Genomic DNA, 22,038 nt, shown 5'->3' on the forward strand with positions numbered 1-22,038 from the left:
TGTGTTGGGGTGTCGCTAAAGGAAGAAGTTTGTTTTGTTTAACGACACCACTGGAGCACATTGATTAATTAATTAATCATCGGCTATTGGATGTCAAACATTTGGTAATTCTGAGACGTAGTCATCAGAGGAAACCCGCTACATTTTTCCTAATGCTGCAAGGGATCTTTTACATGCACTTTCCCACAGGAAATCACATACCACGGCCTTTGTCCAATTGTGGTGCACTGGTTGGAATGAGAAAAAAAAACCCCAATCAGCTGAATGGATTCACCGAGGTCGCTAAAGGTAAAATCACGTTAACTTGGCTCCAGCAGACGACCGTTCAAATGAGCTGTACTTTGTCGTTATTAGTCGTCAAGAGTATCAAGGGGCGGGACGTAGCCACCAGTGGTATAGCGCTCGCATGATGTGCGATCGGTCTAGGATTGATCCCTGTTGGTAGGCCCATTGGGCTACTTCTCGTTCCAACCAGTGCACAAAGGTCGTTGTATGTGCAATCCTGTCTGCGGGGTATGCATATAAAAAGATCCCTTACTACTAATGAAATACTATAGCAGGTTTCCTCTCTAAAGACTCTATGTCAAAATTACCAAATGTTTGACATCCAATAGCCGATGATTAATAGACCAATGTGCTCTAGTGGTGTCGTTAAACAAAACAAACTAAGAAATCAATAGTATCATCTACAATGTAATGCAATTCTATATTTTAAAATATTTGCACGAGGATTTGAAAAAAACTCTCTCTCTCTCTCTCTCTCTCTCTCTCTCTCTCTCTCTCTCTCTCTCACACACACACACACACTTTCCTTATATCCATATATCTATATATATATATCTGTGTGTGTTAACACAACCGGCTTCTCCAACCCTTTTGAGTATGTCTGGGTCTGTAATACTATTTTCGTCATGTAAGTAATTTCTAGTAACACAAGCCGATTCAAAAACATTCTTTGCACGTGTCATGATTGCTGAAAGGAACAAACTGACATAAACCTAATGGAAAAATAACTCTTTGCCTAACATCTCGTCGTAGAAAGGGGGAAGGTGTTTTGACAAACGTTGCACAAAATGATGATCATACCAATACCATCGCTCAAGCTCGTTATTCAGAGAGGAGCTGCTGTTAACATCTTCAGTAAACTAATAAGATATGCTCGCCAAAAAAGAAAAAACGACATATGCCCGATTGTAATAACGAAAAAGTTCTCATTTGTACTCTACTCTAAACGAGTCTCTGAGCCAAGTCATTTCCCATTTGCACCCAACTGGACGCTTTCTGTAATAAAACGCCAGACAAATTGTTATATTTTTCTGTCTCACCATAACAGGACTTAGACAATGTGGTTGCCCTATCCCAATGTAAAGTCCCGGCTACGCCAATGCTCAGGCACTACATGCAAAGTGTGGCACCCAACATTTAATTTGTATCTGCAAAACAAAAACAATACAATTCTATAATATAAAAAAATATTCGCAGAATTACATTTAGGCGATTTAAAGAATGCACAAATAATTGATGGCACCGACACATATTACTACCGTACCAATCAAAGCTGCAGATGCTTCTGCTTTGTAACTATGTGACTTTGTATTGATTCGTCGGTTTAGTACTCACCTGAGGTACTTACATCGCAGGTTCAAACCACCTTAGTGGATCCATTCAACTATTTTTGTTTTTGTTCCAACCAATGCACCACAACTGTGGTATGTGCTTTCCTGTCTGTGGGAAAGTGCATATAAAAGATATCTTGCTACTAATAGGGAAAATGTACTGTAGCGGGTTTCCTCTGATGACTATATGTCGGAATTACCAAATGTTTGACATCCAATAGCTGATGATTAATTAATCAATGTGCTTTAGTGGTATTGTTAAAACAACTTTTAACTTTTGTATTGATTCTAAAGTAATCCTTTATGGTAAACTGGCACCGTCACTGTGATTATTTACTTCTGGCTTTTATGGAATATCTCAATATCATTTTCATTTTAACTTGATGTTCATCGATCTTTTCCAAAAGAGTTAGATGGACGTTACTTAGTGGAAAAAAGCTTGTTTTGTTTAACGACACCACTAGAGCACATTGGATGTCAAACACTTGATAATTCAGACATAGTCTTAGACGGTTAAACAGCAACATTAAGGAATGTTTTATATATATCATCCCAGGATAGCACATACCACGGTCTTTGATATACCAGTCGTGTTGATGAAAAAGAAGTTGGTGTCCTGGGTGTAATGATCTTACACCTCCCATTGAGCTGTTTATAATATTAGTCAATTATCTACGATCTGCGGCAACTTTTGGGAACTAAGTTTGAAAGTGTTTTCTAGATCACTTGGGCTAGACCCACTGAATAAATAGTGACGCAACAAAAAATGTGGGCTGGGCCAACAACGCCCATTTTTTTCAAAATGGCCGCCTTTGTTACCATATACACAAAACATTTCATTATACTGGGATTGCTCGGAAACATTTATTCTTTTCTAAGGCCAAAAAATAAATTGAACACCTCACCAAACACAAAAACATAAAAGAAAATCCAATGCTCTTTATATACAGACATATGTATACATAAATTTATAAAAAATACGACCGTACTACGGGAGTGACCGTTAGATACCATTTATTTGTTTTATCTAAAAATCCAATGTGAGTAGGTTATAATATAGGATTACTAAGTATTCTAATACAAAAACAAACACATAACTGACTATATATTATTATTAGTTCTTCATTTAGTGACGTTTTGAGGTTGAGGGATGGGACACAATTTGTTAAAAAATATTTCAAAATCCCTCACACATGAGTAGGCTAATGAGTATGGCGTCTTGACATTGTCATGGGGAAACACGTAAAAGTACAGGCCTGTACATAGGGTCCATCTCTGACCCACCCCACCCCTCCTGGCTCTTTCATTTGAGGACAAAAATGTAAGCTATATACAAATAAAAAATTGGCGTGTGCCCCCACTAGAGACCGTGCTCCCCCTCTACCAGAGATTGTGCCCTCCCCTCTCCCCACCACTTCCGATGTATATCATGCCTACGGGTCAGAAGGATATAGGATGATAAACAGGCCTACAGCAAAAAGACACGTGTAGTAATAGGTTTTATAAAAAGGCAAATTCAGATAAAACGAAAACAGATTTAGACTGTTATTTTATCATTAGCTGTAACTCCGTGTTAAGAACACTACAATAGGTGAATATTTGTTTTCTTTAATCACTCTGATGTGAACATTTTCATTACACCATCAAGAGTAGGCCTATTAAGATTTCTTTTCGTTTGGATTTGGATTATCAAAGCACTTGAATACCTTAGGCATTAGAGTTATTGGCCTTTAAGTTTAACAAAAATGGCTTCTTACAACGCTAAATTGGTATTTGTTTTGCTCGCTGTAGTTATTGTCTGTAAAGCTGAAGATTCCGTATCAAGTCAAGAGGAGCCTGTAGCCGAAAAGAAAGAGGTGGATCTGGACTATGCCAAGGGGTCTGTGTGCGGATACTGTACATACTGTAAGGTGTGTTACGTTGTTAAGTTTAAGTCCAACCATGATGATGATTTGAATGAAATTCAGTTTGACGGATTATGTGCAGTGCTGTCCGGTGTATCGGCGCACCTAAGCTTTCAAGGACCATTTTCTATGTGAACAATGTGAAATATTTAATAAAATGCGTCTCTCACCAATGAAGCAGGGCATAATCTGAAATACACTACAAACTGTTTTATGTCTGTAGTAAATAAACATTTTAAAATGGTGCATAAATATAGGCACTCCCTTGTATCCAAAACGATTAGCATGTCCGGTGATTCGGCGCAGTAGATGTAGATCGTTGACCCCGCTATTTATAAACCGCTCATGACCTCACTTTTAGCCCATAAACGCTACACTATTGTCCCAGAATTATTTTAGTACTTTTTTGTTTTGTCTTGTTAAAAATATTACTATGAAAACGAACGAGCACATATGACCCATCTCATGATCAGTTTAGGAATCGTTTTCTCGAGTGGCACAGTACTGCAGATGCATACATGTTCATTGTCATGCATGGTTAAGATGCCTACATGGATTTTATTTTTCTTGGGTAGATTGTGCACACACGTGGATCTTATTTCGCTTTAATTTTTTATAACAATGTGACAATTGTGAATTGGAATGACTGTCAATTAAGGTGTAAAATTTTTGTTTTGTTTGCATTTGCCTGTGTTTTCTTTTTCGGTTTAAATAAAAAAATAACCCAACAAAAATAATTACATTTATACTATTTACTATAATTTTTAAAATATGGGAAAGGTGTTTTTAGACTGGTTTTAATATTCTTAATAAACACGAAAATAGGTGAATGATTTATTTTGAAATTATTATATAATTATTGATAATTCTAAAAAAAAAATTAATTGCACCCTTAACAATAAATATGTTGATACTTGATTAACCATTGAAAAAGGAATTGCACTTTAATTCGTTAAAAACTCCGACAACATGACAACTTCCTAAGCATACTCAAGCAAAATACCAAGTGCGCCGAATCACCGGACGCGCCGATACACCGGACACGGTTGTATATTTATAGTAAACAATATAATAGTGGAACATACAGGTGTTTTTAGGCTCATTGAAATATTGTGTTTTAATAGATTAAAATGATCATCAAAGCCCCTTCTGCTTACGGTTAGAACTTTAATTTTTTGTGTACCATTGAAGTCCCAAACAGCGTTCACCTAACTTACTAACTAACAACAAAAACACAAATATGATATTTACGGAAATACAACCGTGTCCGGTGTATCGGCACGTCCGGTGATTCGGCGCACTTGGTATTTTGCTCAAGTATGTTTAGGAAGTTGTCATGTTGTCGGTGTTTTTAATGAATTAAAGTTCAATTTCTTTTTCAGTGGTTAATAAAGTATCAACATATTTATTGTTAAGGGTGCAATTAAAAAATTTTTGTTAGAATTATCAATAATTATATCATAATTTCAAAATAAATCATACACCTGTTTTCGTGTATATAAATGCGAAGTAGGTCAGCCGTATTGATATTAAGAATGTTAAAACCAGTCTGAAAACACCTTTCCCGCATTTTTAAAATTATAGTAAACAGTATAAATGTAATTATTTTTGTGCATTTATTTTTATTTAAACTGAAAAGGAAAACACAGACAAATGCAAACAAACCAACAATTTTACACCTTAACTGACAGTCCTTCCAGTTCACAATTGTCAAATTGTTATAAAAAAAATAAAAGCGAAATAAGATCCATGTGTGCACAATCTACCCGAGAAAAATAAAGTCCATGTAGACATCTTAGCCATGCATGACACTGAACATGTATGCATCTGTAGTACTGTGCCACTCAAGAAAACGATTCCGAAACTGATCATGAGATGGGTCATGTGTGATCGTTCATTTCATAGTAATGTTTTTAACAAGACAAAACAAAAAAGTACTAAAATAATTCTGGGACAATAGTGTAGCGTTTATGTACTAAAAGTGAGGTCATGGGCGGTCTATAAATAGCAGGGTCGATGCTATCTCAGCGAAGTCGATACTGGCGACATCGTTATAATCTCGTATGTGGAATCTGTGTCACTGTAATGGTTTTTTCACAACTTGTGTCTGGACAAAATTTGGGGGAAATGTAACGGTAATTAAAGGTAGGAGAGTAATTTATTGTAGTTGTTAATAATTTGGTTCGGACTTTAACTGCGTTCAGGCACATGTGTTTGCAAAAAGTATTGTACCGCGCATTTGCGATTTGTCATTTTCCATTTTTAAGGTCACTGCATGAAAACATATATGTTTCTTAACTATGCACAATTGACAAACACTTTGTTTAATATTTTTTTTAAAGGAAAAATTCAGTGAATAGTTTGTAAAATATAATTTGTTTTAATGAATTGATTTTTAATTAACACCATTCATACACTCAAAATTATTTACAATTGTTATGAATGGATTATGAATACTATTCACTACAGTAGAGGCACAAAAATGTAGCATACCTTTTGCAGATCGAATATTAGTGTTTTCCCTAGCTTGTTTTAGCATGGTGCAGCACCATGCCTCAGTAGTCTAGCACCATCTTGCCTTAATAAGCACCATGCTGCCCTGATATTAAACAAGCCTTTTTCGGTAATTAATTCTAAAATTGCCTTTAAAAAACGCCCCAAAAAAGTAAATATTAATTAATAAAATATGCCTTTTATATCTTTTGCCATTCATTTATTAATGCAAGCACATAAATTACATTAATGTTTATTTCAATAAATTTTTGTGTATTTTCAATGAAAAACAAGTGCCCCAAAAATTGTGAAAATGCCCCAAAAGTGTTTCGTCTACCATGCTTTGCCAAATTTCTAGGGAAACCACTAAATATAATAATTGAAAACAAATTCTAACATCAGGGGGCTTAAGGGTGTATACTACCAAATAAAATCCCATAGACGACAATAGTAACTTATGTGGCTAAAATTCCTACCTGCAACGTATCAACCGACATAAACGTCACAGATATAAATACTACCACCCCTTACACTTAAAGTGAATCAGAAAAAAATGGGGGTCAAGCTGCTCGTTTCTGAGATAACGGGTAGCGTCTATGACTACCCTAGTTTCGCACAAAATTCGAGTACTTTTTTTTACAGGTACCCCATACATGTTTCAAGCACAAGGCTACTTGACACATTGGTACTAGATGAAATAAAATTGCAATTTTTTTTTACCCAGTTGAAACTATTATTTTTTACAACCAACACACTCACATTTATAACCAATCACAGGACTTGTGGTGTTCACTTCTCTATCAAAAGTTGGGTGCACCTCGAACTTTGACCCAGCCGGAAGTTATTTGGTTTAGTACTACCTTAAAAATCATACAAATTAAATGATTTGGCTTTGTTGATCTGGCACGTGTGGGTCATGTCACACACACCAAATGTTAATTTATCTTCCTCCATTTTAAGTCAGTTTCTATGAGTCATGTGGATATCGGTAATTTTAAGGAATAAACAAAAACGACTTAGTAAAATTAATGGTTTTTGGGGTTTGTAAAGTTTTGTATTTAGATACTTACTTTTTTGAACTTTATTGTTAATAAAAATGTTCTAGAACTGTGAAGAAAAACCTCACAAATGAATGACAAGCAGACAACAACAAATCGGTTGTTAATTACGCAAACAGTGCACGAGAAAACAAAGTGAACGGAGTTGGAAGCATATTTCAGTTAGGGACATTGACGATATGTTTTTCGCCACAACCAGCATAAGAATTGTCGTTCATTTAGGCTATTAGAATTATGTTTTTCTTCAAAATTTTAAATCATTTCATTAACAATAAAGTTTAAAAAAGTATCTAAATAGAATCTTTTACAAAGCCCTAAAACAAATAAAACAAAATTATTATTTTTAATTAAATTAAACCCTGGGTTTTGTTTTAAATTAGGCCACATAAAACAAATTACTTGTTTAGCGTCCACCCATGTCAATTTTTCCAGATAGGGAGGAAGGTTTTAATTTTTTTATTTTGTATGTAGAGTGGCGGAGTGCAGGAAGAAGACATCTAACCATGGTATTCATGGTCAGAAGGCATGATAAGAAGGTACAGAAGACCATAGAAACTTTCAAGCTAGAAATACAAGTCATTTTTTAATGTGGCCTTATTTATTATAAAAAAAATTGGGGGGGGGGGGGGGATTCATTCCATTATCGAATATCAAGTCTACTTGTAAAAATTCTGTTAAAATGGAGCATGTTGAAACCTCGAGATGTTTAATATTAAACTGAAATTTTGTGTAAGCCTATAGATTTAAGATGTAGGCCTACTATTACATGTCACGTTTTCACAGACTTATGGCCCTTGAACTTAGGAGATCTATATGAAAATGTGTTTAGCCTTGTAGGGGAAATGTATTATTTTTTTAGTATGTTTATTTATTTATTTATGTTGTTAAATATTATTATTCGTTAAATTATTTTTGTTGTTGTCATTCCTTTCAGTTCTGCAAGCTTTGTGATGAGGATTGCCCATGTGAAACCAGTGCCAGCAAGCCTAACTGTAAAATGTGCAAGGTAAATACAAGCTATATCATAAACATTTAATATGTTCCATTTTCAAATTGCATGTACATTAGGCCTAATTGTCTCATCTGGATGGGGAAAAGGGGTGGGTGTTTGCATGTATGCAAGGTGTATGTTTTTTTTTAATATAACTTTAAAACAAAAAATACCATGAAATCTGTCTAAATGGGACCCTGACAAACCAGAATCCTGTGAAAAACAGCCAGGTTTCATGATCCCAAATTTGTTAAATTGTAATACGCAACCCTCTAATTACCAGATTCTGTCTAAATTGGATAAATATTAGGTTCCTGGCATAATCCGGTTTAGACAGGTTTAACTGTAGATTTTAAAGCTTTTGCAGGGCTCGGAATTACGAATTTGTCTCCTACGGCAATTTAAAAACAAAAACAGCCCACTGACGGCAATTTGAAGCCAGCCCGTGGCAAAGTTTTTTAAAATGACTTTTGCAGCAAATAAACCAGACTGAAAGGTTAGTTTGATGTATGTAGACATATTTTAAATGTACTAATGTTATATACTGGCAGATGATGTACATCAGTCATTAACATTTTGCCATCATTGAGAAGCTTTAGTGATGGTGATGGCAATTTATATTTAAATGATGGCAGTTGCCGTCTGTGCCATCGTTATATTCAAACCCTGTTTTGAAAGTGAAACACAATAATGTTAACATTATAGTTTTAACAAATATGTTACATTTACTTTTAATCTGATAAGCTTGTTTAACACTAGATATTTAGGGGTTTTGCCAGAAAGAAAAGTTTAGGTATGACACTGTGGAAGTGAATGTTTAGAATGTCTTCGCTGAATGCAACTGCAGTCGACAGGGATTCTGGGGCCCTCTCCCATAAAGAAAATGTGTTGGGTTTAGGGTTATGGTTACGAAAATACAGTAATGATAAGAGTCATTAATTTTGTCAAAAGGCCAACTTTAAAAAAAAAAAAAAATCTGCAATAAATATGGGTATGGCACCATACTCAAATAATATTTTTGGGGGATGGCGTTTTACCCGTTTTACCCGTTTACCCTCTGGCAGAAACCCTGAATTATTATTTAAATATTAGTTAAGTATGATTACCTGTGGTTAACACTAGATATTTAAATTTTAGTTTGATTACCAGGGAGCATTTTGTTTTCAAAATCTTGATTATCGATATTTTTAGTCAAGTGAAAATTGATTAACAACTACTGTTTAGTATTTTAAAATTGTGTAGTGATCTCTGAATCTTGCATAGCGAATCACCACGCGATATTCAACAAAGTGTTCTCTGATTACCTGTGAATTATAACAAATCTTAACTGCCTGCTTACAAATTAAGATTTTCTTTTTACAGTACTGCAAATACTGTTACTTGTGTTCAGCTGTCTGTGATACAGTATGTAAACCAGGTACGTGACAAAGAAATTAACTTTGACAATTTTGATATTGTTGGTTTCCTATTACCTCAACGACCCCAATTTCAACCTGCCGACCTTATTCTTTTTTTAAAACTATGTCCAAGAAGTCGATACAAAACAATCTTTTAAGTCTTGTGATCAATTTACCCTATAAAATAATTTTCCTACCTACCAACCTTTCTTTTTCCACAGATTTAAAATATGTTTGTGTTTTGTATAAATTTACACTTTCCCATTCATGTGAGTGTTAGAATGTTTTCGCTAGGTCCTTAATTGAGCACACATGAGGCTCATCTGCATAGTTTAAAATTGTAAAAGTGTGGAGCTAGTTCTTCTTTTACATTACCTTGTAAATAATTCAGATTGCAATGGTTGCTTGTTTACTTCCGTTTTGATAGGACATTAAACCCAACTGAAAACTAAACATCTAAATGACAAGCTAAAAAACCCTCCAACATTTATAAACGATGCAAATGAAACAGGCCCATATATGAATGTTGATTGTTTCTTCCATATGGTTTTCTTCTATTAAAAAATACATCATCAATCAATTTTAAAATTCAGTATTGCCCGAGACACTAACCCATGTTATTTTAATATGTTGTGTAGATACAATCCAAGTTATTTTTAACCTTAGTTAAAACACTACCCATTTAGTAAAAGTAAAGTTTGTTTTATTTAATGACACCACTAGAGCACATTGATTTTTTATCTTATCATCGGCTATTGGACTTCAAACATATGGTCATTCTGACACTGTTTTTTTTTAAGGAAACCTGCTGTCGCCATATAGGCTACTCTTTTACGACAGGCAGCAAGGGATCTTTTATTTGTACTTCCCACAGGCAGGATAGCACAAACCATGGCCTTTGTTATAGATCACTGGTCGGTGCAAGTGGTTTACACCTACCCATTGAGCCTTGCGGAGCACTCACTCAGGGTTTGGAGTCGGTATCTGGATTAAAAATCCCATGTCTGGACTGGGATCCGAATCCAGTACCTACCAGCCTGTAGACTGATGGCCTAACTACGATGCCACTGAGGCCAGTCTACCCATTTAGATGCAGTATTATTATATAAATAAAGTAATTTGATGTTAATAACTAATACATTGTTACAAGACATGAGGTTTTAAAACAAAACAAAAATGTTTTTGGCTCATTTTCCATTAACACAATTTCATAAATGTTTCCACACAAGAGTTTATTGATATAATGCATATCACAGTACAGGCCTTTATGTTGATGTTACCACATATGAACCAGATGGCGCCTACTTTTATTTTTTTATATAGATAATATGAAATGTTTTAGTTACCAAATGAAAACAATGGTCGCATATGCGGCCAAATCGGTCACAATGTAGAGGGCTGACAGTATCTTTTTGATGTATGCATTTCTGCATGCAGGCATTCAGCGTGAGTGAAAAAAAGTTGATCCATGAGCAGTTTTTCTGTGTGGTGATGTCATAATGTGAAGTGTTTACTAGCTGCTTAAAAGTAGACTGGCAACATTAAATTTTGTAGAGCTATTTTGCTTGTGAAAACGCAAATATGAAAATGTACATTTTACATTGATCGAAAACAGGGTTAAGACATGTTATTTGTTTTCTATCGCTGTGACACAATTCAGGCATATATTAAAGACAAGTATGGGATAAAAAAAGAAATATTACACAAGGGTGCTTTGGTGGGTTTTTTTAGAATACTGTGCCTATTTGGGGATGATATTGAAAATATTTCTGGGTCCCACTGTTTTAAAAAAAAAAAAATTAGCTTAGCAAATGTTTACCTTTTTTATCAAGACATGTGAGGAGAGCTATTATTATTTTTAATTTTAATTATCTCAGATTATTTTAACCTGTATTTACATACATTACTGGTACTATCATCTTGGTAAATATTAATTGTGTTTATTTTATATCTATGTATTTTAGGTGGAGTAATTGACAAAGTATCATCAGCCATCATAAAGTAAGTACAAACACAATTTGTGAATCATGCATACGTTGTTATGAAAATAAAAATAGTAATGTGTCTAAATAATGATGTTGGATTTATCCAGCTTTCTGTTAAATAAGGAAATCTCTAACGAGTGTGTGTCCTGTACAGACTGTATATTTGAATCTAGTAAATAACATTGGCATACTGTGTTAGTGAAGGTCTACATCCTTGTCAGTATCATTTAACAGGATTTAAATGACTACAGTCTGAAAAGAAGAGGTTTAGTCCATTTATCTACTGTATCATTTAATATGCTGATTACAGAAAATATAAAATACAAACAAGTAAATCTTTATTTTGCAGATTACTCCATTTAAGACTCCATCATTGCCCTGAGACTAGTTAAAAGAGAGTGATTTTAGCTCCCCTTAGCTTGTTGATGTTTTTTCTTAAACAGTACTACAAAATAATTAAAATGTTCAATATACATGGGACATATTATAAAATTTTAAATGACTCCCCATAATCTAAGTTAGGGGAGTAATTAAAGCCGCACACCCTAGTTCCATCCAGCGAAAATAAATTATAATTTGGTTAATCTACAAACCTGTAACACACTTAGATCACGTTTTTATCAAATGGAGTGAAAAAGTAGGTTTTATATCGATAAATACCATGGGAATCCCCATGTCCCAATTGCTTGAAATAATTTTGAAAGTTTGTATTCTGATGTCACCGGTAGATGTCGCTTGAAGCACAACAATGCCTACGTCACGACAAATTTCACAGACTTGGGGTGCGTTCTTTTCACCTCTCCTGGACATGTTCCAACTGTTCTGTCCTGGTTGTATCCCCTCTCCAGATATCGTAGGACTTAGCAAAATTATTGGTTTTAAGGGTTTGTAACGTTTTGTATTGAGATACTTACTTGTCTGAACTTTATTGTTGCTGAAAATGTTCACAAACTGTGAAGAAAAATCTCACAAATGAACAACAACAAATCGGATGTTGATTGCGCGAACCGTGCACGAGAAAACAAACCGAACCAAAATGATAACAGTCACGTGGTATACCAACGTCTGTGACAAATATCCCGTCTAAAAATAGATTAGACCTTGTCTGCTCAAAGTTTTTTTCTCAAACGTGCGCCCGTTTTTCAGAAATACGAAAAATGCATTTTGTGGTATTACAAACACCAGGATTACCAGGATTACCAAAAAACACTTCAGGTGAATGGAAATGTATATTCTAAATAATAAACGGTAAGTAAAGTGCAATTTTATTTGTGAAAAAATGGGTTTAATAGCGAAAAACAACGCCGTAATGGTTAACAACTAGCCGTAACTAGGGTGTGTCCCTTTAATCACCACCGTGAAATCTGATTTTGTTACATTTCAAACAATGGTGAAGTAAATGCTTGTGTAATGTTTGGAATGTGTTTTTCTTTCAGTGCCTTGCCTGTCGCTGATAAGGATGGAATCGACGAGGACATCAACTCGGTCAAAGGGTGGATCAACAGGGATGAGCTATGATCAAAATAATCATTTAGATTCTTATGTTTTATTTTTTAATTTTTTTTATAACATTTGTTAGGTTTATATTGTTTGTGTTAACTAAATGTTCCACTTTAAAGATCTTTTGTATTTACTTGGCATAAATTGTATTTCTTCTAATCCCACCGATAAATATTTTAATCCATCATTATAATCCATGATATACATACTGTTTTGAAATGACAAAGTTTTGCTGTGATTTGTATTAACAATGATAGATTAGTGCATATGAATGTACATCTCATACAGATATAAGAGTGCCTGATTATTAAATACTGATTGACGGTTTTGTACTTCTGGTAAAATCTTCAGGTTATTGATCCCATGGATGAAGATTTGAATAGAGAGTGTTTTGATATTACTGAGAATATCTTTGTTACTTGAATCCGCTATTAGAAGTGAAGTAGATCTGTTTACAAATGTATGCATCTAGATTAAATAATAAATATTTAACAGTTCAGATATCAAAATTCTTAGTACTTGACACCCATGTCAAGTGAAATTTTCACGTCTGGCAAGTAATTAGGTTAATAGCATATGCCCAATGACAAGTGACTGATGTAGCAGCCAGAAATAATTTTTATTATTAAAATCCATTGAATCCTTGAACACCAAAACCGATAGTAACTTGAGTTAGAGTTATTCCTCTTTTATTTCTATAAACGGAGATTGGTCATTTCCGCCACTGAACTAGAATAATGCTGCGTTCCAGTGAATTGGGTTATTGTTTTTACGATCTTCCAACTTAAAAATAGTGTCCAATACACATTACAGTTTGAATAAAAACTAACCTAAACTTGCCTTGTGTGTGCAAGCAAAAAGGTTGATACAATGTAAAATCGTTATAATAAAATTTAATTTGTCATTAATGCAGTTCCGGAATCTGCTCTTTGCAGATGAACACCCAAATGTACTAACACGTTTCCATTTTGTGGGTTAATTCGAACAAAGCATAATCATTAATGTGAATTTAAGGTGCTACCTATAGACGAGCTTTGTAGACTGTTACCCATTCATTATTTATTCCTCGCTTACTGCATATTAAATTCCTATCATTAAGGTTGTAAAGTTAGTTCTTTACTGATGTGTTTACCAAAATAATAACAGCCACAACAAAAAGAAGGGGTAATAAAAGAAGAAGTGCAGTATGATATGATTATTCAGAACTTCTGCCACTCAGAAGGTATAAGTGTGTCGTGAGGTTGGGCATACCCCAGTTTCATGTGCAGAGGGCGATTCGGGGTCGAACAACACTTTGCTCAAACCAGTTTTTAATTTTTTTTTTTATATATTGGTTTCTTAGGAGCATGAATCAAACCTCCTAGAAAACTTGGCGGGTCACAGTCTAGATCCTTTGTGACTCATAAAGGTCTTTTCCCCTTTTCTGACACTGCTACCTATTACCAAAGTGGATTACCAAAGTGAATCTTTTTGGTTTACATGATACAATCAAAGTTAATCAAAAGAACTGTCCAGTGATTTACACCTCGTTAGGTTAGTTTGCATGAGATATGAGTGATTTTGTTAATTTATGTCATAGATGTGTTGTCTTGATTTTGAAAATTACATTTGTATATAAATTCACTGTGTTGCATTAGTTTCATTATATATACATTCCAAATATTTAAATATTTTACTGTAGTTAATTATTATTATGATTATTTTAGTATTAATGTTACAACCATTGTATTCACCTTTTCTTGTATCATTCTTTGCATAAATAAATATAGAAAATATTTTCACATTTGTCATATTTGTTTTGTTTTTGTTTTTTCTTTCCCCCAATTTGTATTGTGTAGCTCGTTCATGTCCATAGTTTGTAGTACACAGTATACTACTACCCCCCCCCCCCCCCCCCCCCCCACACACACACACTCTTCTTGTAACCCATAGGTGTACGGACTTTTACCCGAATTAACCAAAAATGTCCGAATCTGGATAACATTTATTCATATTACTATAACTGCCAAACAGCTAGATTAGCACATTTTGCTCGAATATCTCGATCGTTTTTGCCCGAATTTGTGTGTGTGTGTGTGTGTGTGTGTGTGGCAGGGGGGTGGGGGGTTACAAAAGTAATAGCGGATGTTTTCTTGACTGAAGCAAGTTTGGAAGTTGACCACGTAGCATAAAAACAGCACATGTGTGTTTGGTGCTTGGTGCTTCTTAAACTAAACTTTGTGAAACCCGACACCGCGTTTGACTTGAATACCTCAGCTGCGGCTTCACTACAAACCACAGGTATTAAGCTTCGTAATTACCATCACTGCTTCCCCCTGTGCTCTGTTCTGGGTTTACACAGCACTACCGTCCAAATCTCGTCTGCTATCTTAGTGTCTGAGCCAGCGTTCCGTTTAACATTCACTACAAATCTTTCTTATAATCATTTAGTGTGGGTCTTCTGACTTGTTACTTATTTTAGTTTTAGCAATAATATTGGTACTAATATGCCCTTATTCAGAATCGCTGTACAAGGCCAAACTATGGGTGAGGCAAGTGGGCTATTTCTGTCTGGGTATCAATTTTGCAGAAATAACGTTTGAAGGCGGATATTTCTGGTTTTTGTTTTTTAGTACAAAGATCAACTTCAAAAGGTTGACGTGTTGGCTGTTTCAGAATCTTCGTGCACGAATACAAAGAGTGCAAGCCCACGCATCAGCCATCTTTGTTAATTGCTTTTGCCTTGGTGCAAACGAGACCAAACTATCGGAGTATTGGCCAGTAGAATCACTTAACTAAGGACATAAACATGATAAATGGTATCTAGTTTAGTACTCCAGCGCTCCCCCCCCCATTTTTATTACGCACCCCCCATTTTCGTTACACATGTCACGTGTAAAAAATCAGTAAATCACTTTCAATATTTCAATATCAATATCAGTATTTCAATAACTTGAAGAAAAAGAAAAAGTAAAGTTTGTTTTATTCAACGACGCCACTAGAGCACATTGAATTTTTTTTTTATCTTATCATCGGCTATTGGACGTCAAACATATGATCATTCTGACACTGTTTTTTAGAGGAAACCCACTGTCGCCACATAGGCTACTCTTTTACGACAGGCAGCAAGGGATCTTTTATTTGCGCTTCCCACAGACAGGATAGCACAAACCATGGTCTTTGTTGAACCATTGAGCCTTGCGGAACACTCACTCAGGGTTTGGAGTTAAAAATCCCATGCCTCGACTGGGATCCGAACCCAGTACCTACCAGCCTGTAGACCGATGGCCTAACCACAACGCGATGGTTCCACTCACGAACGTTCAGTATTGCGTAACCCATTAAATGTAGGACTACATTTACATGTAGGCCTATAGTCATACAGACTCGAGAGGTGGTGATGAAATAGGTTACCTGAAATCTTTTAAGTGTAACCCATAAATGGTTTCCCAAATGTTCCATTTTCGCAGTCTTGTCAGTAGCTTTGACATGTATTTGAATGTACCGACACTGCAAAAGTTAAGTGGGTTTTCTAGACCGGACTGCAGTTTATTAGGAGAGAGACGTGACGTAGAGAGGTTAGAGCACCTAATTACAGTAAGACCCGGGGAACACTGGTATTGATCAAATCGAACACGCTCACCAGTAAGTGCACCAGCTAGCCACTTCCATATGCTTGCTAGGTTCCAGTTAGCTAAGAGGCCACCTGTGAACGGAGTTGTGTGTGTGTGTGTGTGTTTTTTTTTTTTTAAAGATATATTTATGTGCAGCAGTAACTTGAGTGTCATCATGAAATTGACCCCATTTTAATTTTTACGTGAAAGAGGTGTTCAGGCGCGTGCGCAGGGGGGGGGGGGGGTGATTTTTTTTACATTCCTGTGAATGTGGTCAGAAAGCAGCTCGGCTAGCCAGCAGAAAACACCTCAGAATAGCCCTAGAAGGGGTAAATTTTTCAAAATTTTCGGGCGGAATACCACCCGCCACGGGCTTCGCGCCTGCGGCGCTCGCGGTGTCGGGCTTCGCCTAACATCTCGACCCCACCCTGCAAAATTTCCTGCGCACGCCCCTGGTGTTCCAGAGGTATAATCGTAGTTTGAAGCTCTTTTAGTTTGCTTCATTTTTGAATTTGAGAAGTGGGTTGTTTGAAATTCGGTGATAGTGCTTACATAGGTTTCAAGGTTGACTCTATTATATCTCCCCTTTTGGTAGGTCCATAATAATTATTATATTCCATACTAACTAATGCTTTACGATTAATATATCAAGGGTTGTGGTCAACGCTATCAAAGTCTACAGGACACTGCATATACAATTAAAACATGGCTTGTTACCAAGTCTACAGGGACTGTCAGTCAGTGATCAGAGTTGTAATACTTCACTACGGAATGGATGTAATTATTAGGATGGAAGTATTCCTTAAGAACTCAAGCTCACGTCACTGAATCTGGACTCGCCTGTTTTAAAAGTACTTGATCTTGAGGACTGAAATGCAATATTGAATCATGCAAGCAGTCGCAGTTTTACTTTAAACTTATCTTAACATCAGCGTTTGGCTTAAAGCCAGAATTGGAATGGAGATGCAGTCGTGTTACGCCGCTAATATTGTGTTATGTAAGAGATAAAATCGGTTAGAACTCTGCGATGTCTGTTGGCGTGTTCAAAGGGTGCTACTGACCCAGTTCATCAATCACCAGATACTGCTGGGCTAGAAATTTATTTATTAACACATACCTTGTGCATCGTATTTTGAGATTTGGAATCATAACAAGGAAAGTCAACACTGTATTATAGTTTGTCCCTATTACGTTTTATTGCATCTATAATATAATACGCAATGCCGTTGTAACAGTTTACCATCGTTCTGATCGCTTCTCCTCTTTTGATGTGCACTGCTAACCACCTTCTTTGTACGCATATTGTGATAAATACTACGTACAAAGATGAATTCCAAAAATACAAAGTCAGTGGAAGCCGTCATCTTTGTCACCTAACATAGAAGTGGCTATATTCAATACTAATGAGAGCTGGCTATTTACACAGAGGTCGTAGTTTTGCGGAAAAGTACAGTGTACGGCCACCACTTCGCAAAGTACAGTGTACGGCCACCACTTCGCAAAGTACAGTGTACGGCCACCACATCGCAAAGTACAGTGTACGGCCACCACATCGCAAAGTACAGTGTACGGCCACCACATCGCAAAGTACAGTGTACGGCCACCACATCGCAAAGTACAGTGTACGGCCACCACATCGCAAAGTACAATATACGGCCACCACATCGCACTGGTTGGAACGATACCCCCCCCCCCCCCAAACTTAGCTAAATCCCGCCCCACATTCAAAGAAAGTACAATAGTCAAAGTAATATCCACATTTACCCAGGGGATTGATAATTACGTTCAGGGGCCGGTTGTTCAAAGGTTAGTTGGCTTAACCAGCGATTAACGGAACATGTGAAAACCAAGGACTGAATTGATACAACTAATAATTGAAGGCATAATGTTAAAACTTGAATTATAACAATCAAAGGTATTCACAAATAATAAAATCTAAAGTGTATTTTATATTTGTTCAAAAATAATTAAAAGTAAAATATCAGTCTGTATTTATTAAATTACTGCAATCGTGTCTTAATTTAAAATATTCTTATGATTTCCATAGCAATGGAATAAAAACATTTCGTAAACATCCGGTGCTACTTCCTCCACCCCCACCTCCACCCCCAATACATAATACAGTGTCAATTTATATTTTGTACCGCGTTTAAGGTATAATCAAAAACTAATTTTGCCAAATGTATATAAAACGTTTGAATTGCTATCATCGAAAAATTAAAATTAAATATATGCTTCCATCTTCAAAATACACTTGCATATAACTTCATCCATGAATATTTGCAAAATCTCAGATATATTTTAACAGTTCGGCATTTAGAATAGATTTGTTTATTTGACTGAAGTTAGCTTTTTGTAAAAGCTTGATAATGTGCAAACTCGGTTTTCACCATATAGACCCTCTGTAGTCTGTTAGTCTCTAATGGCGACAGCTTTAGTAAGGCTGCAGTTGTGTTTATGTTTTTCATTAGAAAAAAACCAGGATGCAAGATAATGTTGAAAAACAAATATCCTTCTGGCAATAACTGTTGATCTTTTATTTGTTGCCAATATACAATAATCCGAACTAACTGGAGTAAACAAAAACAATGGGCTCTGACAAATTATGGCCGTATTACTTGGTGCAGTGTTGATTATGCTGTATAATTCAGTAATTAGGAAAAACAACCGAGGAACTCCCAACCAAAGCTAACAAGCCAACTATTTGAGGGAAATAGCTGCAAGCTAAGCAAGCGGCTGTGTATTATTATTAATAAAGCACCGACAGGCCCAAATCGAGTTAACTCCGTATCATTCCGGCGTTGGTAACGTCGGGGGCTAACTATTATCAAAAAACCCCACACAAAAAAAAAAGAAGAAAAAAATGTGTTTTGTTTAACGACACCACTAGAGCACATTGATGTATTAATCATCGGCTATTGGATGTCAAACATTTGGTAATTTTAACGTATAGTCTTAGAGAGGAAACCCGCTACATTTTTCCATTAGTGGCAAGGGATATTTTATATGCGCCATCCCACACACAGGACAGCACATACTACTGCCTTTAATATACCAGTCGTGGTGCACTGGCTGGAACGAGAATTACCCCAATGGGCCAACCGACGGGGATCTATCCCAAATCGACCGCGCATCAAGCGAGCGCTTTACCACTGGGCTACGCTCCCTAACCATTATCACTTCTTGCTGCTAATGCAGGGTCAAATGATGGAGGTGGGGGATCGGATGAACCCCAACCACCCACACCACCCGTAGAGGCTAAAACATTTATTATACATCGATATCATTCATTTCAACTTATTTTTGTGCTTTTATCCAGTTAAGGTTCAATCACGCTGTTCTGGACACATATATCAGCTATCTTGGCTGTTTGTCCAGGACAGAGGATTAGTGATTAGTCAGAGAGAAGTAACCTTACACCTACCCACTGAGTCGTTAAACTCGTTCTGGGTGGGATCCGGTACCGGGATGTGAATCTAGAACCTATCAGCCTTATGTTCGATGGCTTAACCACTACACTAACGAGGCCAGTGGCTAAAAACATTTTGTTTACAGTGCAATATTAAGCTATTCATAGCGAAAATGTAGACAAACAGGTCCGCTAGGTTCGTATTCGACCTCACCCCAGGTCCAGTTCATACAACGCCCTTAGAATGTGCAATGGAGACCTTAAGGGAATACCAACTGGATGTGGATTTTTGGAGATAACAAAAACATGTCATAACTGTAATCTACATAAGAGCCAGACGAGTGTGGTGTGTGTTACACTCGTTACATCCAGCCAGGCCAGTGTGCTGTGTGTTAAATTCGTTACATCCAGCCAGACGAGTGCGGTGTGTGTTACACTCTTTACATCCAGTCAGACGAGTGCGGTGTGTGTTACACACTTTACATCCAGTCAGACGAGTGCTGTGTGTGTTACACCCGTTACATCCAGTCAGACGAGTGTGCTATGTGTTACACTCGTTACATCCAGTCAGACGAGTGTGCTATGTGTTACACTCGTTACATCCAGTCAGACGAGTGTGCTATGTGTTACACTCGTTACATCCAGTCAGACGAGTGTCCAGTCAGACGAGAGTGCTGTGTGTTACACTCGTTACATCCAGTCAGACGAGTGTACTGTTTGTTACACCCGTTACATCCAGTCAGACGAGTGTGCTGTGTGTTACACTCTTTACATCCAGTCAGACGAGTGTGCTGTGTTTTACACTCGTTACATCCAGTCAGACGAGTGTGCTGTGTGTTACACTCGTTACATCCAGTCAGACGAGTGTGCTGTGTGTTACACTCGTTACATCCAGTCAGACGAGTGTGCTGTGTGTTACGCTCGTTACATCCAGTGTGCTATGTGTTACGCTCGTTACATCCAGTCAGACGAGTGTGCTGTGTGTTACGCTCGTTACATCCAGTCAGACGAGTGTGGTGTGTGATACACTCGTTACATCCAGTCAGACGAGTGTGCTGTGTGTTACACTCGTTACATCCAGTCAGACGAGTGTGCTGTGTGTTACACTCGTTACATCCAGTCAGACGAGAGTGCTGTGTGTTACACTCGTTACATCCAGTCAGACGAGTGTGCTGTGTGTTACACTCGTTACATCCAGTCAGACGAGTGTGCTGTGTGTTACACTCGTTACATCCAGTCAGACGAGTGTGCTATGTGTTACACTCGTTAGATCCAGTCAGACGAGAGTGCTCTGTGTTACACTCGTTACATCCAGTCAGACGAGTGTGCTGTATGTTACACTCGTTACACCCAGTCAGACGAGTGTGCTGTGTGTTACACTCGATACATCCAGTCAGACGAGTGTGCTATGTGTTACACCCGTTACATCCAGTCAGACGACTGATGCGTTGTGACGTTTACTTGACCACAACAAAATAAAAACAAAATAGTACATGTTAGCTGCTTCTCAAAATAATCAGCTTCATATTCAGATGGGTATAGTGTATCTTACATTGATTACAACCAACCAGTTGACTGATCTGTTGTGATATTTAATCGACCAAACCGAAACAAAACAATTAAAAGACTAATATGTTAATAGTCTAATGTATGTTACATTACATCCAATACAAAAAGAAAGATAAGTAATAAACAATAACAACGAAAAAATCAAACAAAAAACATGTATTATTTTTATAACGCAGGGCCTACACATAGTTGAACATTTCCGGTATTTCATGTATGTGAGACGATAGGCTCCCATTTTTGTAGGGTGGAAGGGGACTGATTTTTCACGGAATTAAATGAAAACGCCCGATTCTGAATAACACATTTCTTCCTACTATCATAATCATTACTTCCAAATAGCTATAAGGGGCTGCAAACGAATCACTGCGCATTTTAACATGGGTTGCAAATAATATTATGAGCTGAATAATGAAAATACGTGGTGAAAGGGTTTCAGGCCAGCACATTTTCCCCGAATGTCCGGATTGTTTTTGCCCAAATTCGAACAGTTGTCACCCCCAACTAGAGCACATTGATTTATTAA

The 22,038-nt window shown here is 36.6% G+C and overlaps 1 protein-coding gene across 1 annotated transcript; it reads left to right on the plus strand.

The window, feature by feature from the left end:
• Window positions 1-3,330: 3,330 nt before the first annotated feature.
• LOC121371732 (sarcoplasmic reticulum histidine-rich calcium-binding protein-like) lies at window positions 3,331-14,721 on the plus strand. Its single transcript, XM_041497835.1, has 5 exons — window positions 3,331-3,526; window positions 8,006-8,077; window positions 9,425-9,479; window positions 11,424-11,460; window positions 12,881-14,721. The coding sequence occupies exons 1-5, from the start codon at window positions 3,362-3,364 to the stop codon at window positions 12,960-12,962; spliced, it is 411 nt and encodes a 136-aa protein (XP_041353769.1). The 5' UTR covers window positions 3,331-3,361; the 3' UTR covers window positions 12,963-14,721.
• Window positions 14,722-22,038: the final 7,317 nt, after the last annotated feature.

This window comes from Gigantopelta aegis, chromosome 4 (assembly GCF_016097555.1).
Source record: "Gigantopelta aegis isolate Gae_Host chromosome 4, Gae_host_genome, whole genome shotgun sequence".
NCBI classification, from domain to species: Eukaryota; Metazoa; Mollusca; class Gastropoda; order Neomphalida; family Peltospiridae; genus Gigantopelta; species Gigantopelta aegis.

Bases quoted from the DNA above. Each gene is read 5' to 3' on its own strand.
- LOC121371732 (XM_041497835.1), top strand. From the start codon at position 3,362: ATGGCTTCTTACAACGCTAAATTGGTATTTGTTTTGCTCGCTGTAGTT. The intron at 3,527-8,005 runs GTGTGTTACGTT...CATTCCTTTCAG, and splicing joins GATACTGTACATACTGTAAG to TTCTGCAAGCTTTGTGATGA. The intron at 9,480-11,423 runs GTACGTGACAAA...TATGTATTTTAG, and splicing joins TGATACAGTATGTAAACCAG to GTGGAGTAATTGACAAAGTA.